Source organism: Argiope bruennichi, chromosome 3 (genome assembly GCF_947563725.1).
Source record: "Argiope bruennichi chromosome 3, qqArgBrue1.1, whole genome shotgun sequence".
NCBI classification, from domain to species: domain Eukaryota; kingdom Metazoa; phylum Arthropoda; class Arachnida; order Araneae; family Araneidae; genus Argiope; species Argiope bruennichi.
Genome location: NC_079153.1, coordinates 1,864,300 through 1,891,711, shown reverse-complemented (window position 1 = coordinate 1,891,711; position 27,412 = coordinate 1,864,300). Strand labels below are relative to the sequence as shown.

At 31.2% G+C, this 27,412-nt stretch overlaps 1 protein-coding gene across 1 annotated transcript in view; it reads left to right on the top strand.

Annotated features, from left to right (window-relative positions):
- The first annotated feature begins 84 nt into the window (after positions 1-84).
- Positions 85-27,412, top strand: part of LOC129964198 (uncharacterized) — a 47,030-nt gene continuing 19,702 nt past the window's right edge. Inside the window, exons 1-8 of the mRNA XM_056078919.1 lie at positions 85-646; positions 5,424-5,707; positions 9,582-9,758; positions 13,419-13,580; positions 13,931-14,153; positions 16,652-16,843; positions 18,612-19,060; positions 27,269-27,341. Of these exons, the coding sequence (XP_055934894.1) occupies positions 5,426-5,707; positions 9,582-9,758; positions 13,419-13,580; positions 13,931-14,153; positions 16,652-16,843; positions 18,612-19,060; positions 27,269-27,341 (1,558 nt within the window). The 5' untranslated portion in view covers positions 85-646; positions 5,424-5,425. The remainder of the gene's footprint in view (positions 647-5,423; positions 5,708-9,581; positions 9,759-13,418; positions 13,581-13,930; positions 14,154-16,651; positions 16,844-18,611; positions 19,061-27,268; positions 27,342-27,412) is intronic.

The following is a 27,412-nucleotide window of genomic DNA, read 5'->3' as shown; positions in this document are numbered from 1 at the left end:
GATAACGCGTTTTCGATTTGAAGTTCAGGCAATCTGGTCACCGGTTTGCGTCATCATCACTGGAGAAAATCGTTATGACCTCGACGCATCGCACGCTTCCATTTCTTGCTGATTAATGCAGAGTAGGAGGAAAAGAGCAGTGCTTTCTGTTTCTCCCTCTTCTTTTGTTTCCATTTTAGTCACGTGGCATTGTCATCACAGGGTCTTTTTTTTTTTTTTTTCTAACTGACACATAATGCGAAAAAAGCGAGTGCAAGTGTCATGATTAAACCTCGTACTGCATATCAGTTAATAATTGATAAAACCTCATTCTGACGGGTACAGTCGTTGATTACAGAACAAAGTGTGAGTTAAACCAGTTTCCTTGACTTTTTCCTGTGCAGCTCCCAGGTAATTTGCTCAGCTTATCTTCCTATTAAAGACGTGCATTCAGAATAGACGAGTACTGAATCAAGTGAGGCACTCTACACAGCTTTGTGCTAAAAGAACTGAAATTGTTTTATAGATGATTATCACTCTCTTCCCCTTTTTTATCGTTTCCTGAAGAAACGAAGCGAGAAGGATCATCTTTTCAAATATATTAAAAGGAATTTTTAAAAAATACATTGAAAAAATACTATAAATTTATCATCTTTGAATTGTAGTGGTAAGTTGTATTTTTCTTTAAAAGTTAATAAAGTTGTTTTTTGCATAACGAAATTGATTTAATTTCCACCATGCACGGTGGCGGCCTCTATTGAGGTTGCTTCTAAATAAATTTAGATTGATGAAAAGCATATTGACCATTGATTGACCATAATGTGAAATGGTTCAATCAATTTGAGATTCTTTTTAAATGTTCACATTGTTCGTTATCTTGGAACCAATTCTTGCATTGCTATTTACTGATTCTCTAACTTTTATTTTCCTTTAATTGATACTGAGAATATATTTCACTACTGATGAAAATATGACAGATATATTACAGATGACTCTACATAATTGATTTTCATAAATAAATCAAAAATTTTTTTTAAAAAATATCATTGCTAGTATATATATATATATATATCACTTTAGGTGTAGGATGTTTTTATAGCCTAAAAGAATAGACCATTAAACACCAGCTAATTTATTAATTACAATTCATTTTATTACAAATATGGAGATGTTAAGGGAACTTTTCCTTCTTTCAAACTTTGGGTTGAAGTGAATAGTGTCACAATTCCCTATTCAAAAAATGTAATAATGTAACTTCAAAATATATCCCTCTCAGATCAAATAATTTTTATAGTGCTAATTATATTTGATAGGTAATACTTAATATATTATCTAACTGATGTCCTAAAAAGTAAATCATTAAACTATTTCCAATGTTTCTTTTTTACTGTTAAAAGCCTTGTTCTTAAAAATATTATAATATGAATTGTAAAAGGAAGCATTCATTTTCAATATAATATAATTAAATTAAAATCTAACATAAAATATATTGATATCCTAAGTTCAATTTATTCAATGTGTTATTATAAAATGCATAAAGCATTGCAAAATAAACAATTACCTCTCATGCTAAACATTCTTGTATATAATGAAAGAAATTATAGAGCTGAAGAATTAAAAAAAATTAAATATTTAAATAGTTTTACAAGAGTACATATTAAGCAGTACATTTATTTTGGCAAGCATCATTAAAATGCTACTTGTAAAATGGTAATGAAATAAATAATAGTATAGCAGTTTAAAAGAAAAGAAAAAAGGAGTAAAATTGAGCAAACACATTAAGAAATATATATATATAAACCTCAAGATACAAATATATTTTTCTTGTCTTTTTATCCAAAGAATTCTTTTCATAATCTAATTATTGTTCCAGGGCATCTCTTCTTATAAAGCTAAATGTGTAAATGTATGTAAGTTGGCTCTCCATAGTATAAGACAATTTGATGTAGAACCACCAAACTTGGCGTAGATGTACTTTGAACAATTAGAATAAGCACTTTGAAAGGATTTTTTAAAAATTATAATTAGAAATTCAATTAATCAAAAATGAAGCAAAATTTTAGTGTTTTCCTGCAATCATTTCAAAAAAATAATAATGAGTTTTTGCCATATATTTTGTTTTAATTTTTAATCATTTAAATAAATATTTTAGATATATTTTTCAACAGTATGTTTTACATAAAATATGAACAAAAATAGCCCCCGTGAATAAATTTTTTTAAAAAAATTTTTCCCCCAAGAAAATTTTTTTTTATCGTTATCACGTTGACCTAAGCTGAAATGAAAAGATTAAATGAGCTCTCATTGCAATGAACCGTAGAAAAGTGAAATTTTTACATGTTTGCGTGCAGTGAATTAAATATGAAGCGATACTTTGGAGAAAAATCATTGGAAGAAAAAATTTTCTGCGACTTTTCTATATTATTGATTCGATAATTCCGTTATTTAAGTCAAACAAGGTTTACATGTATGCAAACCTTAGATCGGTGATGCACTCATCTTTAGAATGTGTCGCTTTTGGTGATCAGCTGGTTCGCCAGATTTAATGCTCTCTAAAATTTTCCACTAAATATTTATGTATTTTGGTCTCTTAGTAGTTTTTTCGGCAAAATATTTTTAAACTTCAATCTTGATAGCCATACGATTTTAGGATCCTTACGATATTCTGTTCATCGTGCTACATATCTATCTCATTTTCTGTAAGCGCCAGTAAGATTTAAATTGGAATTTGAAATAAAAGAGATAAAACTTCAGAAAATTCGAAAACATTTTAACTGAAATCAAACATATATTTCCAAGAATTTTTCAAAAGAAATTTTTCTGATTCATCCTAAAATTCAATTTTACCTTCAAAAAGATTTCGATGCGATAAATAATATTTTATTTTATTGCAATCAATAAATGTATTTCTGAAAACATTATGAAGTTCAAATTTTATTTCCTTAGATTCTATAATCTTGACAATCTTAAGTTACAATCTTCTGAAATCAAGTCTGACCGAGTCCTAATATAATATCATTATTTTAGGATCTTCAGCAATTGCATTATTTTAGACAATCAGTCTTGGGGAAAGTATTTTCTTCAAGATGGTCGATGGAGAAGTCTAAAATCGCTCATTTTTATAGAATAGAGATATTTAAATTTTCATAACTAAATAACTTTTAACTGCCAAGGAGTGAAACTTTTTTTTAAAGTTTATTAGTGTCCCAAGAATATTTTATTAAATATGACTTACAGAACAGAGGATCTGTATAAAAATCTGAAATTCTTAATTCATCAATACCTTTACGGATTCAAACCACATAAAATGTTATTGTTTATTTACTTTTAGACCATTTTTTTATTAGATATATATGCCAATTATTAAAATTGTTTTTAGATTAATGGTAGTTCCCTGGTTAGAATGGATATCCTGTATATATTAAAATTTGAATGCCTTAAATAAAATTTCATTAATAATATAACATATTTTAAATCGCCACAGAAAACAATTTCTCTTATTCTTCTTTTAAGTAAATATCACATCTCGAATTTATTATATTTCACACAAACACGTGCTGAACATTGCACTTTCCTAAGTTTATTTTGCATTAAGAATTAACTTAATCTTTGAATTTGATTTTTTATCAACGTGATGGCAACACGCTGATAAAGCTAATTTTTCCCAAGCACTCATTACATGCTCATGCAAGCTAAATTTTATTTTATTTTTGTTCGAAATAAATTGTTGTGAAATAGGATAAAATTATTTTTTAAAGAATTAATTAAAGTTAGAAACAATTTATTGATTAAAAAAATCGGTATCATTGAAAAGATTATTTTTTGAACTTTAAGATGATGTAAAAATCAGTTTTTGTGTGACGTATTTACTTATTTTATTATGTGAGGTCTTTACGTTCCCATCCTCCAAAATATACGTGGGAAACGGTTTTTTAAATCTGGCGTACAGAGCGCCACAACATATGCATACGCGCGCGAGCACAAACACACATACTTAAGCAATCAGCCTTGGACAAACTCCGGGAAAAGACTGGCGTATTTTCTTTATGACGGTGGATCCAAATCGTTCGTTTTTAAGAAATAGTGATATTCAAATTTTCATAAATCAATCAGTTTTATTGATGGAAACTCTTTTTATTTGAAATATTAGTGCTTCATAAATATGATTTAAAGGGCAGAATCGATATAAAAACTTAAAATTCGTAATTCATCAGATCATTTATTGTCTGGTCACATAAAACTTAATTAGTTACTTCATTTAGAACATCCTCATGGGTACATCTTTTTCTGTGAATGGATTGGGTACACTTATTTATTAGAAAAACCACAAACCTCGACCCACTGCCGAAGCAGTGTAGAAATTTCCTTTCTTCTTAGCACAGCTCATATTGGCCAAGAGATGATATCAGAACTTGCAGTCGCCCACAATTAACTGCATACCACATAGGTGGCCAAATATTAGCATACCTCGTCCGAATGAGAAACCTGCGCGAGCGGGTAATACCTACCAAACACCATGAAAAAGAAATGAAAAGGAGAGATCCCAAGGTACCTCGTGTTGTCTGCTCTAAAGAAGAAGAGCCCCTGACAGACGCAAATTAGGTACAATGGGGATATTACCAAAGAAATGTATTACTTTCTACTCATAAGACAAATGTTTCCCAAGATCAGTAGGCATTCAGAAGCGAGACACATATATCGCATTGCAGCTGATTTCCTACTTTTTTATTATTATTGGTTCTTTTAATTTATAAATTTATGTTTGGAAAAAAATATGATGAGAAAACTTCCATCTAGCGGGTCTTTAATGTTAAAAAGAATTTCTCCGTATTCTCAATATTTTGATGTACACTGAATATATTTTGAACCTCCTCCCTTCCCTATCAAATTTCGATTTTGTGGAGCGACTGCTTTTGGCAGTTTTGGAAGAAAAAAAAACATTGCTCTTCGTATTTGTGAAAATGGATTCTTGAAGTCGATTATTTACTTCCCGGTGATTTGCAATACTATCAGGAAGTATTAACTTAAAGCATTAACTAATGGTATCATATATCATTAGTAATGTATTAACTAATGATATGTTAATCATTAGTTAATTTCTGTGCACCATTAGATGATGACACAAGTTTGTACACAGAGTATATTACGGGTGATAAAAAAGTATTTTTATACTTTCAGAACTAATCAATTCATTAAATAATTTTAATTTATTAATGTGAAAGAAATGTGAGAAAACTTCCAGTTAGCAAGGCTTCAATGTTAAAAAAAATTCTCATATTTTCGCATATTTTCAAGAAGATACATGATTCTAGTTCATCTAAAACTGAAAAAAAGCAGTTTTGGAATCACATTTTGCACTTTAAATGCCAATTATTTTTATAGAAAAGTTTCCTTACGAAAACTTATGGTATTGAATAATTATAATTTATTTTGTTTATTGACAGATATGGAAATTTTTTTCACTCTCGTCGTCATCGCATGTGCTAGTATTGCGTTGATGGCCATGAAATGGGTCTCAGACAGACGCGAACGTCAGAAGCTGCTGAGACGCTGCGGCATCCCGGGTCCAGACCCTGCTCTTTTGACTGGCAACTTGAAAGACATCAAGAGCAAGTCGACGCCGAATGAAACGATAACGGTTTGGTTGAAAAAGTACGGAAGCGTGTTTGGATACTACTTGGGTGGATTGCCTTACATCATCGTAAAAGACTTGGACATACTAAAACAAGTGCGTGCATTGTCCTTGGCTTACTCATAGATTATTTGTGTAGACGCTCTGTCGTGACAAGGTGCATCCACAATAAATTCTTTCTTTTTCTTCAACTATAATTATTCAATGCTCTATCGTAGTTGCACCATGACCACACTAAAAAATATCCAGGATAGACTAATAGATGGTTATCGTCTCAACAGATGAAAGTGGGAGATTAAAATTTAATTCCAAGAGTTAAACCGCCCATAGCACAACATTTGTCTTTGCAAGTAAATCTCGTTATTGGAATGGAGAAAATGGATGTCAAAAATTGGCTATGTTTACCTCGGAGCTGAAAACTACTAACTAAATGGGGAATGCAAAGCCAGCAAAATTTGGAAAAAGTTGAAATTCACCCTAATTTACTTTTATACTTAAATTCTGATCATAATATTTGGTTTCTATTCATCTTAAATTCAATACGTTGAAACTTCTCCTTTTTTACAATGTGATAACAGAAAAATATTTAAAAAAATTACATGTTCCGATTAATTTTAGCCTGAAGGTAAATTTGATGTTATTTAAAAAAATGTTTTATACGAGAATAGAAGATTAGCAAAATATTTTTTTTCAATGATTTTTATGTTATTTAAATTGGAAAAACGTAACTTTTGAATATTATTGGAATGAGACATTTGGAAAGCAGTTTTTTTCCATTTCACCCTGCTGTACATTCAGAATAATTGGTCCCACATTCCATAGAAAATAGTTCTCTCCTGAAATAAAGTTAAATATGTATTGTCATCAGAAGTTTTTACTTTTCAGACTTCTTTTACTATGCTATGAATTGGTTAGACATGTCTATATTTATTTATGATTCTACAAAACGTGATGCTTGCGGTAGACAAATGTCATCTTATTTTTTATTATGAATTGAATGATTTTCTTTTAATACAGAACCAGTTTTTCTTCAGAAAGCAGCTGCTACTTTTTTGAAACAGATGTGTGGCATTGTCATCTAACTGGTCATAAATACTGACTCCCAAACTTCGAGGACTTCTATTTTCATTTATTTATTTATTATTTTATGCCATCATAAAAGTGAAAAGTTTGTACTGGGTCTTTTAAATATTTATACACCAAATCGAAATAGACACCTAGAAGAAACTGGAAGGGGAAAAAAAAGAACCAAAAATGTGAAATGTTGCATACATTTAATTGAATCCGTTTTTGGTTCAAAATTATATTCCCGAAGAGAAGTTTTCATTATAATTCTAAAATATAATTGCATGAAAACTTATCAGTTACTTCAAAATAATATATGAAAGACTTGAAGTGGGAAAATTAGAATGCTGCTATTCAGGTTTAATAAATGACTGGTTTTTAAGTGAATGTTATACGCCTTTCAGCATTGGTAGAACTTTCTCCATAATAAAAGTGTCCATTGTTATTTAATATTACCATCTTAAAACATTCTATTGAAAATAATGTTTTTTTTAATTGCTTTGTAAAACAATGAGCACTGAATTGAGATCCAAATGAATCAAGAAATTTTATATACAATAAGGCAAGAAGAGAGTTCTTTACAATGAAGAAATTCGAGTGTGCAGATGACTACAGTGTCTCTTCTAGATGTTTTTTTGGGAGGGGGGGGGTTGTATTTGACACAGAACAAAAAATTTGGTGTAAATATCATATATCTCAAATTTTATTTATCTAACTTAATATTTTTTTGATTTATTATGTTCATTTCTAAATGGATTCTAAAATGTTATACATGACTACCATTTATTTTGTTATGCTCACCTTAAAAATTTCATCGCTTTAGTTCGTTCCATTTTGGAATTTGGTGTGATTTTATACTCACAGACTGATGTATTTCAATTAAAACACCATTTATACGCCTTCCATGAGGATGATTAAGAAGATGTGCAAATCAAAAGACGCATAATTGAAATTTTAATGAACAACTTTGACTATTACAAATTTAAAGCTGCTAATACAGATACAATTAAGAGTATTTTTTCAAGATAATGTCAGTATATTACTGCACTGTAGTGAAATATTAATTAAATTTTAAAAATAAACATTTTGGGTTGACTGAGAAAAATTTATATATTGAGTACTATTTGGGCATTTCTTATTCTCTCTGATTTTACACGCATGTAGACTTTTAATGAAATAAATAAATTTATCTATTCTTAGAAGGTGGATTTCTTCAAGTATAGTGTTATTAATTGAATTACAGTCATCGTATGTTTTTTAATTATTATTTTGATAAAAAAATGTGGGTTCGTAGTGTTTTAATGGAATTCGCTGCTTATTTATAGGCAGATGAACTCACTTCCCCAGTGTTCTTCCTCCTCGCTTCAGTATCAAAAAGGCAGAGGATGTTATCCTCCCATTTTCTGTGATAAGTCGTTTCCCTTAGCAGAAACGGAGAAATAAGAGACCAAAATTTTACATAGCTAAGGACTGCTTACATATAGAAAGATAGGAAATAATATACAATCGTAGCTATGTGTTATATAAGATGGATACACTTGCGTTTCAAAGTGTTTGCTGAAATGTATAAATGGTACTACGCTTGTTTTGTTTCCCATGCATGAAAGGTACTATTTATAAAGAGAAGTCAGTAATGGGTAATTTCCAATTTAGCGACACGGAAATAGGACTATAACTATGATAAAGCAAAACTTAATATCCGATTATTGAAAACGACATAGTTACACAACAAATTCTAAAAAAAAAAAAAAAAAAAAATATCTTGGCATTCTTATTGCAAAACTAATTTGCACACTCAAAGGAAGCATGCAAAAATTTTATATTTCTAGTACATTATTTCTTTGAAAGATTTATCACGTGAAAATAATATTTATATCGTCTTAAAATGCAGAAAATAATTTTTTAAACTTTTTAAATGCTAACTACTTTTTGACTTTTAATTTTCAAAAAATTGCATAGGAAATCTATTTTTGACCAAAAACATTCAATAATATAAGGAGATTGCTTTTGAGATATTAAATGGTTTGACTTGTACTTTTTTTATTTGATAAATTTATCAATACTAAAATGACTTTTGCTAGAATATTCTTTTACCTTTTTTAAATACCCCCTTTTTAGATTGGATTTGCATGACACGCAATACGTCTTTACGGATTAAATCAATAATTATTTATTTTTATGCTCATTTTAATTCGTTTATAATTGTATTTATAAATGATTTATGATGGTCAGTGCTGAATATCAAAACTTCAATTTTGCCTTCTAAATTAATTTATTTTGTAAAATACTTTTAAATTTGATTTTACTAATAAGGAGATTGTTCTTAAAATATTAAATGTTTTGACCGGCTATTGTTTTGTTTGATAAATTTGTCAAAGCTAAAATGTATTTTGGTTGCACATGTTTTTATCTTTTCAAATGCCCACACCATTTGTGGTTGGAATTACATGAAACGCCTTTTCCTCTGAAATCAATAATTATTTATTTTCAGGCTAATTTTAACTCCTTTATAGCAGCCTTTATAAATGATTTATAATGATTCAATGCTGAAAATCAAAATTTCATTTATGCCTTCTAAAATATTTATTTTGTAAATAATTTTAAATTTGACATTATTAATTAAAAATTTTTGGTAAAACACTTTCAATTTGACAGTCTTATTTAAATTTAATGGTTAATAATTAATAATTAAGCTTCATTAAAATTTTTATATAGGAAATAAAACATAAAATTATGGTTAATTTATACAATTTTAATTTCATCATTACTACTAATAGGATGGGTAATTCCTTTCGTTACTGACGAGACTTGGGCCCTATTTGAAAACAGAACGCCTTTTAAAGACTCTTCATTGCTAAATTTCCGCGTGAAATTGTTAAAGCTTTCTTTTCATTCCTTCTGATAGATATTCATCAAGGATTTCCACTTGTTCTGCAACCGGCACTTAATTTTGGACATATCACCTCTCAATAAGACGCTTGTTGGACTGACAGACAAGAGGTGGAAGGAAGTGCGGACATTACTAACCCCAACTTTCACCTCGGGAAAGATCAAATTAATGTCGAATATTGTCAGCAAAAAGGTAAGACATATTCAAAATTTTGTGCTTTGCAATGACAATTTTAAAAAGCTAATGTTGTTAAATTGGCAACTTCTAAAAGTACAACGGCTCTGCCCAGATTCTCTGTATTACTCCCAATTGCGAGCAGCTCTGTGCCCAAACGCACCAGATGCACTGCGAGCATCTTATTTACCTACGATAAACAGAGCTCTGATAGCGTTGGGGGGGGGGGAATTGAAACCGGAAGGAAGAAATTCGAATTCATCGCAAAACAAATCTGCGAGATATTTTCAAGCACGCTGGTTCGCACAATTTCAACATAATAAAACCACGCTCTACGTAATTCATTTTCATAGCAATTTCCCCTCTCTTGGCATTTGCATATAACTTTGAAATTCGAAATCGTGAAAACTTTGCCTTTTCAGGGATGGCCTGCGTTAGTTAATTAATTCGAATCTTCAGATTTGGATTTTATAATAACTTAGTTGATATAAAATCTAGATCAATAAAAAAATTTAATAATGCAAATTAAAGAATTGCTCACTGTATTTTTAAATAGAAAGTGTGTCATAAAAAATATCTAACTTAAAGTGCCTAAAGCAATATTTTAAAAAAATAAGACAGATATAGTCATATTTTAGGAAATACAAGAAATTTTAATGTATAAAAATAGGTACAAGAAAAAGAAATATACAAGGAAGATGAGAGTAAAAATAAACAAACAAGTGAAGCGAGAAATAAAGGAATATTAAAAGAGAAAATTATCGATATGTACACCAAAGATAAATTGATATATCAAGGTGAAAAGGATTAAAGATAATATTAAGAAAAAGAAATTCGAAAAATAGTACAAAATTATTCTTACCAGTAGAAATCTACCATACAAAATTATTTCACAAGTTCCTCGATAACAATTATTCACTATCGCACTGCATTTCTTCTCCTTCTCTAAGTGACGGCATAACAGGATGGCTACGCTCATCATCCAGAAAGACAGAATGCTTCTCAAATTTTAGATTCCCGGCATGCGATTGCTTCAGGTATCAGCTTGTATCATTGCCAACGTTTATGTCTGCACGTGGAACAAGTTGCAGTGATGTCACCTTATCAACTAAAGACCTACGTGACAGATCAGTGGGCTTGAAGGTAATCCAAAGTATGCTGAATGACCATGAAGTTTTAGATTTTCAAATGAATACGGGTGGTAAAGTTTTTTCAGCAGAAAGATTTAAACTAAACAAGAGGAAAATTCGACAAAATGGCTTTCAAGCGGCTGAAAAATATGCAAATATAAAAGAAACAATGAAAAGAATAAAAACTAAGAAGGATTTAGAATGATGGGTTAAAGAATTGCGAAATTCATCCAAGGAGTTACCCAAAGATCAAACAGTAAAGAGACACATCACCTCAGGATCTCCTGGTGTGACACTGAGCTGGAGAAACAACGAAAAGTGACAAGAGCCTTGAGAATAGAACCGACGATGTAAAAACATTGAAGAGAGAATGAGGAGAAGACCAGTTTATATATACAAAAAAGAATCTATATACAGAGGAATGTTAAAAAGGAAAGTAAAGAAGGCTTTTAAAAGTTATATAGCGAAATAATAAGATTGGTCCCTTTTGAACTCCCATATAAATTATTGGCAGATAAAAGAAATATATGGTGTTGGCATGGTGTCAAGGAACAGAAAGGAACAAAAGTCAAAAATACAATTGAAACTATTGTAAGATGTCTTTTCAAAGTGGAAACAGTCTCAACAAGAAAATAAAAAGCAGAAGAAAATAAGAAAATGTATTGAGGAATATAAAACAAAAGAAAATAATAAAGCATTCACAATAAATGATATAAGAACAATGGTTAATAAAATGGCTAAACAGAAAACACTTGGATTGAACAACTTCCAAATGGAGATTCTTCCTGAAATGAACAGAAAGAAAACAAGTGGTTAGAATTAGGTGCGTTTTCAAATCAATGGAAGCTTCCAAAATTGAATTTAATTCCTAATTGAATTGAATTTTACAACGGGAGAGAGATCGGTAAAAGTCTTGTAAAATTACCGAAGCATGCCACGAGTACCCATGTAGAAACTCTAAAGATGACCATTGAATATTATGAAAGGATGGGGGGTGAATAGAAATGTTCAATTTTTTTCAGATTCTCTGTCAGTCCTACAAGTCATACAATCATCTCACAATTATAATAGAAAAATATGGGCGATAAAAAAAATGTAAAAATTAACAAGTGGATAAAGTTGAACTGAGTTAAGACCCATATTGGAATATTTGCGGCACAGAAAGAGAGTACTGATATAATTGTTCCCAAATCAAATAGTGTCTTAAAATGGGAATTAAGGAAAGAAATAGTTATAATGGCTTGATCAATGGTATATGTCCAAAAAAGGAAGAGTAATTTATGACTTTATTCCTAACCCGGAAATAAAAATAAGAAAAAAAAACCATTCAATGATAATCAATTATATCAGGACATGGGAGATTTTTGGCATATTTTCCAAATATTTGGAAAAATATAGGAAAATAAATGTATCTGTGGAGGAAGCGGTAGTGTTTACCATTATTTAAAGAATTATATGGAAATATCAGAACTAAGAAAGAACCTAAAAGCTTAAAATAATAACTTAAGCTCAGTACTAATGGTGCCAGAAAATCTTTAAATACTGAGAGACATGATGTTCAAAATTGACAGTTTTTTACCAACTATTAATAAAAAGTGTTTGACTTTATTCAATTGGGGAACGCACATTTGGAGGAATACAGAGGAATATTTTCTCAAAGCGCTAACCTGCTGCCCGTAAAACAGTATGACAAGTACAGAGGAAGATGAGCAGGAAGGTCAGTAATTAATTACCTGCGGCTAAGGGCCAGCCACCTCGAAGAGGATGCCAATTCGGAGAATTTGCCAGTAACATGGATGGATGATGATACAGACAGCAGTCGGCCGCAGCAAATCCTGTCGATATTGCTTCGTTCAGTAGTGGCAGGGTGGTCGGCTGTACAAAGAAGAAAATACCAGCTTGTATTTGTTCCTGAGTCATTTGGTAAGCACACTGTTTTGTTTTGTTTTTATTTTTTTTCTTGTATGGGACAATTTTCTAGAAGGAGCAGAAATGTAATGGAGAATTATTTCTGTAAATTACTTCGTAAAGTGAATTTGAAAAATTTTGTACTTTTTCAAACGTCTATTTCTTTCTTTCTTTATGGAAGCTACTTCTCTATATTGAAATACGTTGCATTAAATCACTGTAGTATCGATTTTCTTAAAAATCAGCACCGTTTACAGAAGATTTGGGAAATCGACTATCAGAGCACGAAAATTCAACTAAATGTAAACAGTGCATCTGTATTTGTTAAAAAGAGGGAAGGATCTCCGGACACTTTCTCGCACACTTCCTAGTAAAGAATATCTTTTTCTCTACCCAAGGCCATGAAAACCAAGAGTGATTTTTATTTTCAGAATCCCGTAAAGGACCTTTTGAAGTAAATATAGCATAGTATAGAAAACTAAGTATGCATTTTAGATGCATTTTTACTGATTGATTGAATTTTTGAAAATTCCAATAATTTCTTTCTTCTATAATTCAAACTTAAAACGGGATGAAGTCGTACTGATTCTTCCGATATATATAATGTAATGTTATTAATAGAATGGATTACTTCTTATAGGTGGATATCACGGTTGAAGTGGTTACGAAAAAAGCAAGGAACAAAGAAATGTTTGACATCTATGAACTCGTTCAAGGACTGACGTTGGATGTTATTGCTGACTGTGCCCTCGCGATGAAAACGCATTGCCAGGAAAATTCCCAAGACATATTTCTTATTTCCGTGAGTGATTGATTCGATTCCGTAAGTGATTAAAGAAATTGTAGATGTCCATAATCTGAATTGAATTAGAATATGAATTTTGGAAAAGAATATAAACTTTTTAGAATCTTTCGGATTTGCGTGGCATTTTATAAGCATCTCATTTATGTCAAGAATACAAATTAATCTGTCATAATATAGAAAATTGTATTACTTAATGATGATCCACAATTGCTTAAACAAAAAAGCTAGAATAATGAGAATGAAATAAACAGACATTAAGTACTATTAAAATCATGTTCTAAAGTGCAAATAATTTATTTTTTGTATAAAAACTATATTTGAGACCAAATAACATTTAAATTTTTCAGGTGCGTAATTATTTTCGCTATGCAAGCAATCCTGCTGTAGAATATGCAATAATGTTTCCTTCCGTGGTTAGTATTATGAGCTTCATCAACAAATTCATGACAGCCGGACAAATGACCGACCTCATAGTAGACAGCGTGAACACAGCCATAGCTGAAAGGAGAAAGAATCCAGAAACCAAGAGCATGGATCTTCTGCAGTTAATGATAGATCACAGAGAGAAGGGTAAGAGCATTTGTGGTTCGAATGCAATAAAAGAACACTTTTGACTGAGTTTGCATCGTAATTAAGAAAGAAAGGAAAACACTTCTCAGAAATATTTCAAACTCATTGAATGAACTGTATAAAAATAATCGATTATGTGTGCCAACTAATTTGAACTACACTATCTACCAACAAGTAATTGGGCACCTGTGATAAAAAAAGATAAACACAATATATTCATATACAATATACTCAGATACATAATATATTCAATGTAGAACCTCCCCCTGGGACAATTACAGCCTGAACACTCCGGGGCATGGTATTTTCATCCACTCGGCTTGGAAAAGACATTCACATTCCTTCACAGATTTTGGATGGTTCTTGCACCCCTTAATTAGGCGATCTGATTCATTCCAGATGTTTTCCGTAGGATTCAAGTCTAGACTCTTGGTAGGCCAGTCCAGTCGGTTCACATCATTATCATCATACCAATCCATGATGGACCTCTCAACATGACAAGTGGTGGCATTTTCATCTTGAAAATAACAATGGTCCAACCCGTAAAATTGCCACAACGACGGTAGCAAATTGTTGTTTTTGTAAAGTGAAGTAGGATTTGGAGTTGAACTTACCATGAATTGAGACCAAAGGTCTCATTTCATACCATTAGAAACATCTCCAGGTGATAATTCCACCTACGCCAAACATAATTGTAGGCATAAGGCATTCTGGCAAAACGCTTTATCCATGCATACACCAAACCCAGACTATGCCATCTGTCTGGTAGAGATTGAACCTTAATTCATCAATCCAGACAACAGGTTTCAAGTGGTCTACTGTCCAAATTCGACGTGCTTTTCACCACTTCAACCGAGAAGCGTGTTGGATTTTATAATAAAAGGTTTATGGGCGGCAGTACAACTATGGAAACCAAGCAAATGCGTTTCTTTGAAGATGGTATTTATCGAAAGACCAGGTGGGGATACTTTTTGGAACTCCTGGTGTATGTGGACTTTTAGTTTGGTGCGATTTTTCCGAATTTCTCTGGACAGCAATCGCCAGTCTCTATCTCTTAGTTTCGTGGGTCTCCCGGGTCGAAGCACATTCCGACAATCAAAACTCACCTTCCACTTCTTAATCACTAAAGCCACTGTCGATTTTGGAATGTTTAACTCTCTAGATATTTTCCTTAAGGATTGGCCATTTCTATGATATCCGACATTTATGCCTTTCTCGAAGCCAGACAGCTCTGAATTACATGGCATCTTGCATGTGACTAATTCCAGTGCTTTTTCCGACACGATATTTAAGTACAGAAGGAATGAAGTATATCAGGACAGCAGGTTTACTTATTTGCAAAGGTCTCCAAATACTTATTGGTAGATATTGTATATATCATTGTCATTAATAGACAATTTTACAATGCGGAATTAACATAAGAAAGAGATTGCAATGAATTCACCATGAGAAGAGGAAACGAAAGGAAGTCGAAATAATATCTCTGAAAAAAATCTCTTCTGAGGCAATATTAAAGAAAAGGATATCTCTGAATATTTCTTAGATTAATTAATTAGTTGAAGACTAAAAACATTAAATATTGTAAGAACCAAAATCAAAAATGCTGGAAAGTTGTGAAATAAAAATTTAATCAGATCTGAGTGCATCATTTTTTGTGACTCATACAGTATTTTGAACCACGTGGAGGAATATAAGACGCTTATTATTTTAAGCGTATTACAAAGTATTGCTCTCTTGATATTTTAACTTAAAAAACAGTCTTTGATTTTTTTTTTTTTTTTTGCCACCTGCCTTTGGAGAATTGAATTGAGCGAGGATAGAACCCGGGACCTTGTAGTTCGCAGCCGAGTAACAAGACCACAATACAAAAGCAATTGCTCGTGTATAATATCTGTTATCTGGCTTATAAGCTTTCACCACACCTTATTTACCACTTTTGATCTTCAGCTTTGCATTAATGTCCAATTATGGAAGCAACATGTGGACTCCTTTTCTTCTGGACCATGGAAGGAGGACATAAAGGAGCATGACACTAAAGTCATCAGTGTCAAGCCTGCTTATTCGAAATCTTAGTTCTACACCCACACGGGAGGAAATTTAACTCAGTGTGCGTACGAGATGTTCGTACACGTTCAGTATAATCAGGTTTCGAATCCGGAAGTAGGTGGTAAGACCTCTTATCGCCAGGGCGTTTCACGTAACTCTCTAGCATGAGGTTTTGACATTTGAATAAATAAAATTTTTGTGCACTATATCATTGAATTATGCTTGCTTCCTTCATTTTTTTAAGCAATGCCTTCAATTCTGCTTTGTTTTTAAGCGAATAAGTTATAGACACATCTGAGCGGAGAGCTAAAAGTTCTAATTAACATAAAAATTTAGACAAATATTTGTATTATTTTTTATCTTTAATAAATGTAATAAGAGGTTATATTTTTATCATATTTTCGATAAATGTCCTCTTGTCAGACATTAATGGAACTTTTTTTCTATATCAGATGAAATTGCGACTGGATTGACAGATGAAGAAATTATTGCCAATGCATGGATTTTTTTACTAGCTGGTTATGAAACAACTGCTACTGCCTTGGCCTTTACCTTCTACTTATTAATAAAACACCCTGAAATTCAAGAGAGACTCTACAGAGAGATTGAAAAAGCGGAGGATGACAGCTATGCCTCCATTCAAAGTGAGAATCATGCTTCATACATTTCACAAAATTAATCATATTTTATAAAAAGTATCGAGATATATGTTTTTATAATCATACGCAATGTGGTATCTGTTGAAAAATACTATAATTAACAGTCTTGTCAGCTTATTTATTTCCAGTTTCATCGTTACTAACTAGCTGGTAAGAATGGAAACGCTATGGTAAAACTGTGAAAAATGTTCTTACGGATGCCTAAAATTATAAAAATCAATGGTTAACTAGAATAATGAAACTGTTTTTATAAAAACAAACACTTAAGTCATTTATATGCGTTAATTTTTTGCATATTCGAACCATCCATTCAACGTTTGGCAAAAAACAAAAAAAAATGTGTGTTCATTTAGGTTAATATATCTTAAAGATGTAATGTTTTCAGTTTTGCCCATGAAATGTGATCAATTAATAGATCATCTTCCCATAAGACATAAAGGTGAATGTGTCCTCATCACTTTATATTAGGTTTTATAGCCATTAATATAAAATTTTAAAATGAAAGAAAATTTTTAAACATGAAATTAGAAAATTTTATAAACAGGAATGTACGGGAACGTGAACAATACAAATAATATTTTTTAATTTAAAAGGCTTAATTAATTAATAATATTAATGTACTAAACTTTAGAATAGATTTTTTAAATTAAAAATATGAAGTTGTGAGCGAAACTCATGAAAGCTTTCGACACATACATAAGCACTTTGTAGCGGAAACAAAACTGTGTGTGTATAGTGGTTAGAACACAAAATCTAAATAACATGAAACAGCACCTAAGAATCTAAAAGACCACTGATACTCCAGGAAAAATTAAAAGATAAATTAAAGTCAAGGTAATATATATACACAAAGAACGTCACTCGCATAAATTATCCGAAAAAGCAATAATTAAGTAACAGTGACAGCAATATCAAGAGCAATCTGCAGTAACTCGCGCTATGAACAAAGCAACTGCTAGAGGTGAATTTGCTTGGGTACTTCGGTTATATATATATATTTCAATTGGACTTGACGTCATATTGAAATTTCCTGAATAATCCTCAGATCTCAGTTTCCTGGATCATTCATTTTTGTTGCAAAATGGTCACCATGATTGACTAAGCATTCAGTAAGAATATCAATGAATTTCTCCTTACTACCATAGGACTAGCACGATACGAAAATATATTATAGATTCGTAATAATATTTAAATTATTAATTAATACCACAATTTTCTTTCTTTTCACATTCATTGAGATTTTTCTCTTATCAAATGTTTTAACATATAATGCTTTATAGTTTTTGCTTTGACACACAGATTTTGAATAAAAGTGATATTTTTTATTGTAGTAATAAAAACACATTTCTATATTTTTTTTTTCATTTTTCGTCTTTTCAGTCTTTAATATTTTTCATAATTCAAGACAATAATTAATAAAGAGACTCGTTATCAATTTTTTGAAATTCCCTTTTAATGTCATCACAAGTATTTAATAAAAAGAAAATATAATTAGAGAATTAACTGATAATTAAGTTTTGAAAATATTAAAGTATTTTATTGTTGCTGAATCATCTGTGAATGAAAAAAAATCATTCATACAAGCATGAAACAAGTCATATGAAATAATAGCATGTAAAAAATATCCTGTTTAGTGTTGTCAACACCAAAAGGGAATGAAAATGGTATATATATTTTTAACAAACAGCATTTTATATTCTTAAGTTCCATTTATTAAATTTATAGTGCATGAAATAATAAATTTCTCTTACAGATCTCCAGTATTTGGATCAAGTCTTCAGTGAATCCCTTCGACTCTATCCTCCGGTCACAGGATTCATATCCAGAATCTGTAGCGAAGATTATCGGGTAGGATCCATGACAATTCCTAAAGGAGCTGTAGTCCAGGCTGCAGTCTGGGACATCCACCACGATCCAGAGTTGTGGCCCGAACCGTGGAAGTTCGATCCTGATCGATTCGCTCCTGAAAACAGAGCGTCTCTTAACAGCATGGCGTACATGCCTTTCGGCATAAGCAGGAGGAACTGCATCGGTGCAAGATTTGCCCAGGCTGAAGCGAAATTGGCATTGTTCAGGCTGGTGAAAAAATTCAGGTTTGAGACATGTGAAAAGACTGACGATCCATTACCTTTGATATGCCCAACTGTCATTATCAATCCAGGTAATGGCGTTTACCTGAGAGCTGTACCACGAACTGCTTTAGCCTGAAAAATTATTACATGGCATTGCTAGAATTCACTGCATTCCTATGTATAATTTTTAATATAAAGGAACTTATAAAGCAGTTGCATCTTGTAAATGATCAAGAAAACATTTTGTTAAGTGTTATAGATATATTTGTAATGCATTTTAATAAATTTTAAAAAATGCTCCACAGCGCTTCCTCTAAATTTGCATTGCTGTAATGCAAACTTATCTGAGGGATGTGGACTTTCTCCCAACTCTTAAGGTTTTATTGAAGTCTGTGAAGCTGAGGTCATTGTGACGAGGTAGCATTAAGTCATGAGTTTATTTCAAATTCAGTATTTTGGAAATAGTAATTTCTTTTTTTATGTTTGGAAATTTCTTCGTGTATTGACATGGCATATTTTATATAATTTTAATAAACCATTTTAATGATTCTCATTGGTATAGTACTTTTATTTAACACTTAACAATGAAATTGTAGAAATGAAAACAGTAAATATATGTTTATATTAACAACAATTAAGCTTTGCTGAAAAATTTTCAATAAATTTATTGAACCTACCAAGAACTTTTTATGGGCTGTTTCATTCCCTATATTCTTTGGAAAACTTCAAATTAGATAATAAATTTGAACCGGTCTTTCAAATTTATTTTACCCAACGTAAATTAATTTAATTCGAAATAAAACAACAGAAAATTCTTAATTAGAATTCAAACCGAAAAGAAATAGCTGATTCTCAAAATCCTGCAAGATTTTGTCAATAACTGCATGAAAGGGAATTGCCGTGTCTCTTAAAACTAGATACATTTTAACAAAACATATTTCATCTCTAAAGGATAGCAGTGCTTAAATCTTAGCAAAGAAAATTTCATTTAAGGGTGAGTTAAGTATATTCATTAAATGAAGAGAAAAAAAAATATTTCTTCATTGTTTCTTCGACGATTATTTTATAGAAATTCTGATTGTAGAACAAACCGAAGTGCAGTCACAAAAATGTATTAGAACTCGAGAATATCAAAATTCATGTCGGTGAGAGAATGCGTGGAATGAGCACATCTCCTTCATTCGACTTTCCGTTAAGAATAGTTGCCTTGATGACTTTCGACATGACTTTCTGTATAGAGAATCTTGTTCCAGTGCACAATCCAGGATGGATTAATGTTCAGTTAGAGAATTATTGGCACGCCGACTTTGAGTGACAATTTGTGCGGTGGCACACCAGGAAGATCCAACAAATTAAAAAACTCTAGTGAATAGTTTACAACTTCTTCCGCATTCATGACGCTGCCGATCGATTTTTAGGCAACAGAATCGCCTGGAATTTTTCTTGAATTACAATGACGGCGTTGTGTTTTGGTGTCAAAATAAAATTTGGTGCAAAGTCATTTTCAATTTTTATAATTGGTGAGAATTTGCGGAAACACTTTCTGAATAAGTTGTCCGATGGATGGCACAAAAGTTCAATAGAAATGAAATACATTGTGTGGTATTATCAAATGGTGCTTTTCCTTCACCAATGCTCGATAGCTGTTTTGAGAATGTGTCTGCCGACACATCGTAAATAGGCTAATTAGCTCATTAAATATTATTTAATTAATTAATAATTAGTGTAATATTTTTTTTCTCACTGAAATGAGTTTAAACATATATTAATAACCTACTGTGAAAAAACTGGATTTTAATAGTTAAAATTAAAAAAAAAGCCTTCAAGTGTGTACGTACATCTTAACGTGCATCATACCCGCTCACACGACGGTTCCTAGGTGGAATCGTGTCACGAACCTGAAACCCTCCAATTCAAAAGCTGAGACCTTACCACCGCGGCTCTGCTTAAGACACTGGGAATATTGCGACAGGAGATAATCTGTCTGAGTTCGATTTTAGTGATTTGAAATGCAAAGCGGAAGGATTAACTCTAGGCTCTCTTATGAATAATAATACATTCTACTTGGTGTGTGATGAATAGAAAAAGCGAGATTTTTTCTGTCATTTTAACATTTAAACAGTTATTAAAAATTTATTTCTATAAATATAACTTTGATTGAGGCACAAAACATCCACTATTTCATACAGATTATTTTGATATATAAATAACTGTGTTTGGTTCATTTCCTGTTGAGTTATGATTGTTTGAATGAAGCAACATAGTGAAAAAAATATCATTCTTCATAAAATGAGTTTTAAAAACACCGTCACTAGAGTTTTTAACGAAAGCACATCAAGAAAAATAATTATACCTCGATAAATACTTCGAATATTGACAACATCTTGGTACCGTTTGAAAGCTAAAGGATCAGAGAACATTATTAAGTGATAAAAAAATATTCGATATTTTGAACGATTTTCGAAGTTTCAAGTGTGTACATACACCTTAAATCCGTCGAGGCCAAACGACCTCCCGCTGGAGCGGTGCGGTGTAGTGTGGAGAGGGGGGTTCCAGCTCGGTTGTCGTCCTCGTCATCCGGTTCAAAGTTACAAGGTCCATCCCACAATAGACCTAGTGTTGCTTTAAAACGGGACGTTAATATAAATAAGCTGAACTAAACCCCACTTATGAGGAAAGATAGAATTTTGGAACCTGACTTCCCATTCGCCATTCGGCGTAGGAAGATGAGCAATGCAATTGCATATTTTGTAATCCAGAAAAACATGTTTTGACTCAAAAGCTTCAGGTAGGGAAACTTTTTTATCTAACTACATAATTCATATATGTTCCTATTTTATGTGTTTCACATCTTTTACTCGCCTATTAAACTTCCTAGAATAGTTTTAAAATTAATGAGATTTTTCTTTATTCTTCCACACTTTCAGAATAGTGCGGTAACTGCAATTTATTACTTTGTAAGGCTCATGCTAGTAAAAAGTACCCTGAACGATTTCTCCGGCAAACCTCCCGCTTTCAAAACAAATGATTACCTAATGAATCGAATCGAAAAGTTTTCGCTTGTTCCACTTTATTCGCATCCTTTTTACAAATCCTAATTTCTCTTTGCTGATGATGAAACATCACCAGTTTTAAATCGAGGCTTTACTAAGTTTTTTTTTTGTAGTTTCGTTCCGTAAATATTTATCCATGTTTTACTTTGGTTTGACACTACCTTAGCAATAAGTGTTATTTAAATACTATGAGAACGCAGATTATTATGCCTCCTTAAAAATGCATCTAAAATAATAATGTAGCGCTTTGTGTTCAATTCAGTCCCTCGCGCACCATTCAATGTATCCTGAATGAAATCTTTCCATATTTTTGTTTTCAATGGGCGGCTGAATGGCTTAGCAACACATTATTTCAAATTATTATCATTATCAAAAGTTTCTGCTTTTATTCTCTTCATGGGTGAGATTTGTACCCTTCTTTGAATGAAGTTCTTAATAAACTCTTTTCGAAAACATACATTTAAAAGTTTAATAAATGTTGAGCATTTTTAGGGATAGAGGTACTTCTGAAGCATATCTTAATGAAATATATAAGGAAGTGAGCAGAAATTTATATCTAGCATTAAACTGGGAGAGTGATAAGATATTTACTAAACTCTGTTTAAACCTGTTAATTCATATGACTAACAAAGACGCTATTTACTTTCAATTTTCTTCTAACAGACTTGTGTAAAGTATAGGAATCTTGCCAGCCACTTTTAGATTCTATTTATAGAAATTTGTCTTTGTTAGTAGATTTAAAGAATGACTCAAACCTTTCTGGATATTCAGGACTTTCATTCACGCTCCGTTTCTTCTTACATTCAGCAGAATTCTTTAAAGAACTTAGCCTAATGCAATCCTTTGGCTGTATAGTCAATCAAGAAATTTCTATCAGACCCAAGTCGTTCAGCAGGGAGACGGCAGGCCGTTCCAACACAAATCTTCAGCATAAAGACATAAAAGCGCATATATGCACACATCAGCATAAAAATCACATGATATGCAGAGCAATTACGTCAGAGAGTGAAATGAAACAGAATAAGAAATAACGTATATAAATATCAGCAAATAAATAACTAGAATAGAAAGAAAAAAGCGCCAAAAACGTAAAAATAAGATTTAAATGAAGTATAAGGAAAATATCAATAAGAAATAGATAAAGAAATATAAAAACAAAGTAAGAAATAGGCTGCAGAAAATAAATAATTTTCAAAAATAATAAAGCTAACAGAAGAAAATAATGTTAAATTAAGTCATAAAATAAATTTGAATAAAACATTTAAAAATAAATTAAAAAATAAACAAGTAAGTAAATGCAAGAGAATAATACAAATAAACTAGTCAAAGTAGGAATGAGTGAGGTTCATCCACTGAGTTGAGTTTAGCTGCCGTGGTTAGGTGAACAATTTATTGAGTCTGTTTATGAAGCGCAAGGTCTTTGACTGAATAAACTGAAGGAAAAAGAATTTTCATCATATGAATTCTACTCATTCAGCAAATATTTCTCTTATTTAAATATAAAAAATAACAATTCAAATTAAAAAAACGCAGATGTCACCTACGCAAGAAAGATCTTTATGATGAAATAAGCGATATCGTGAGTCAGTCAAGGATGATTCATTAAGATGAGAGATTATTCCTTTCGCATTTTCTAGCAAAAAAGTTATTTTTAAGGTATTCCAAGAAGTCTCGAATGGTGCAATTTGACAGTTGAATGTTCTACTATACAAATTCTTTCAAAATTTGTATTATATATAGTGAAAATGAATGGCTATTTTTCCATTTAACCCGAATGGAGTCTTACTCATTCATGACATTGGAGAAGTTCTCTTACATCACACCAGATTAAGTGTCAGGCATCGATAAAATCATTTCTGCTTCACTAAGGAACTTGCTGACTTTTTCAGATTGTGTTTGTCGGGAAAATGCAGCTAAAATGAGTTAACTAAGAATATTCATAGAAGAAGAAGCAGACATGAAAAATCTCCTTTCCAGATATCTTTGAAAAATTATAATAGATGAATTTTGAATCCTCTAGAATTAAATAAATAAACCATCTCTCACAATCACAACTTTTCCGGTTTCGGATGGCAGTAGTAAATTGTCCATTTCTTTCGCTAGAGAGTACATAACAACTGGATAAGAGAAAAGTTGGAAAACAATGGCCACTGCTGTTCTATCTGGATCTCCGTAGACGTACAATAGGTCAATAATCACAATTCGAAACGGTCTCGTAATTGTCATCACGTAGGTGAAAATGTACCTGGATAGAGCTCTTTTAGCAGAATTTTTCTATAGTATTTCTGATGCTTTACCATGAGTTTTTTTTTCATTGAGGATAAGCAGCCATTCTCTTCGTTGTTAAGGAAAATAATAATCTCACTCATTCATTTCATCAAAAATAAGAGTTTTTAAAGAGGAAATAAACACTATCGAAATCGGAAGTAGAATTAAATGATCTGTAATGTCATAAAAACTTGACAGAAAAATGAGACCTGTGGCTGGTTTAGATGTGTGACAACAGTTATCGAAGCCAATCTTTATTTAGTTAATCATTTCATTAATCATTTATATTGAAATATGAACGGTTAACAATTAATAAGGCATTCTTGGGCCATCTAACAAAAAATATTACTAGAAACTTGGCTTTATGACTAAAACAAATGCTCTAGCATGCAATAAGAGAATTGTTCTCCTATTCTTTTTTATGATGCGTCAACAAAAGTAAATAAATAACTAAATTGTAGTATCATGTCATGCGCTCAGAAATCTCCATGGCTGGATGATTCAAAATGAACCATTGAAGCTTTTAATAGTTTGACGCCCTAAGTTATCGTTGTCGTTATTAAAATAATTTATACATTTTCAGTATCCCTGCATAATTCATCCAAGACAATGATAAAAAGTAAGATTTTTTTTTATTTTCCTTTCTTTTTTTTACAAATTATTCTTTGATTAGATTTTAGTAAGAATTGAAATTAACACTTCGCCTAATTAATCATTTTATTAATTGATCACAGATGAAATCTCTATCTCTCTCTCTCTCTCTCTTGATGAACTCTTTCTATGAACGCCTCCTTCGAATATTCGGCGTAGAAACAATCGTTTATTCTTCTGTGCAGAAACGGCATGCTTTGCACACAACCGGCATATCTAATTGCTCATGTGGAACAATTAATGGTTCAGAAAATATCATACTAAACAAATAGATTTCTTTTCATTAACTCTGTACAGCCTAACTGTTTAATTTTTCTGATTAATTTTGAATCATTAAAATAATTACTATTAAAATGCTTTGTTTAGCACTCCTTAAAAACGAAAACTCTTATAGATATTTTACCAACACAATTAAGGATTTAAATGTAAAAAAAATTTTAGTTTCGCATTTTAACTACAATTAATTTTGAAAAGTTGTATCTAGAAATAAATTTATTTATTACATAGGTTTAAAAGGGTGCAAAATTTGCTTAGGAAAATAATAAAGCAATTTATTTAATGTATATCTTAATTAATTTCCTCAAGCATGGGGATGTTAATGTTGTGGAGTTATTGAGAATGGTTTCTAAATAACAATAAATTTTTAATTAACTGAAAATTTCTCTCTTTCTTTTTCTTTTTTTAAATGAAAAACCTACTTGTTAAGTAGTAACTACCTAGCAAATTCTGTAGCTCTAAGTCAACCAATCGGGTTTCTAGTAAAGGGCAAAATTTTGCATGATGCAATTTTCATAATACATGGCTTAAAAGTACATATTTAAAAATGTTTTCACGTTAAAAATATTAAATGGCATCATATTAAAATGTTAACATGTTAAATCTATCATGTTAAAAATACTTTCTAAGTTTTATCAAGCTCTGTAATGATTTTAATGAAAGACTTTTATGGTTCGTTTTATGAAAAAGAACTGTTATTGTGAAAACAAAAGATCACTGATACAAGATATTCTTGCCAATCGTATTTCCTCAAACCTTACTCTCGTGATTTTCTTTTCAGTAGACTACATAAAAAAATTCTAAGTCTTACTGGCTAAAGTGCATGTTCCTGAATTAATAAGAAAAAGGAAAGCTTCATTAAGAAGTGATTACTTAATAAAGAACCTTAGTCACCGATGTTAAATGGAAAATGTTTCAGTCATTTTCTACCCATTCCGTCTGAGTCATGGTAAATAATGGAGTATTAATGGAGTGTTAAAAGTTTCCAAATTGTACATTTCATCTCAGAGTTGTTGCTTCGTTCGCTGCCTTCGTTAAAGAAAAATATGTCTTTGATATAATTTAAAGGGTAAGGATATGTAGTTTATATGTAATTTTATGTCATCTTGATTCGATAAATTATTTTTCATTATTAAATTAAATTGAAAATTATTGGGTTAAATGAATAGCACATTTTTTTCTCGTCTTTAAAACTGCACCTTTTTTCATGTGTATCTATCTGTAAACACAGTAAATATATATATATATATGAAGAAAGGCTTTTTTTTTCTCTGAAATTTTATTTTATAGTAAAATTTCTTAGGAAAAACACCCTTGCAAATTAGTTTCATTTTTTGTTAGAAAAAAAATTACATACACTTCCGTCTACTTGAAGAATTTGAAAGCACAATGGAAATATGTGAAAACAGTGAGAGAAGCGTAGCTGCTAGAAAATGCATTTGCTTCACTTTTATCAAGAAAAAATAATTTGTGTCGGGCGTCATTTACATTTGCTAAGCCACAATAGACGAAAGAGGAAGAAACACTTATATTAACCCATAGCGCTGCTTATCATCGCTGCATTACTGAACATTTATATACGGTTCTATAAACTGGTAAATAAGGTATGACAATGTTAGATTAATTTTGAAATTTCTCTTGCTAACAGGCAGCTGCCTCTTCTTCACAACCCAACTTACCTTTAAAGAAGTTCTGCGCTAATCTCTTATCGTTAAATATTCGCTCACCATTATCCAAATTTGGAAATTTTCAATACTGAATGGAAAAGGCAAGTTGGACAAATTTATTTACAGTCATCTCTAAAGTAACCACAAACATTTCTTCTGCAGTGATTTTATCAATTTTATCTTCATCGGTTTTCCTGAAAAATCGAAACATTTTCCGATAACTTTGGAATGTTGTTCAGAATTCCAACTTTCAGAGACATATCCGCCTTTGTTTTTCATATCGAGTGTAAATGAATTTGGGAACTTGAGTTCCATTTTTTCAATAACAATATCAAGTAATCTTTCAAGTTAGACCCGAAGTTTGAAAAAAAAATAGAACAGAGTTTTACAACAATACCCCAAGTTTGTATTTTTCAAACTTAGGAGATTGCTATGAAATGTTCAGGTGGCAAAGATGAAAATAATTTCTTTCCCCTTAAGTCTTTACCAAAGCTAAGTAATCAGTTATTGACGATCTAAGCCTTTATATTCAACTTGTAGTGAACTGGCGTGACATTTGTAAAGTCC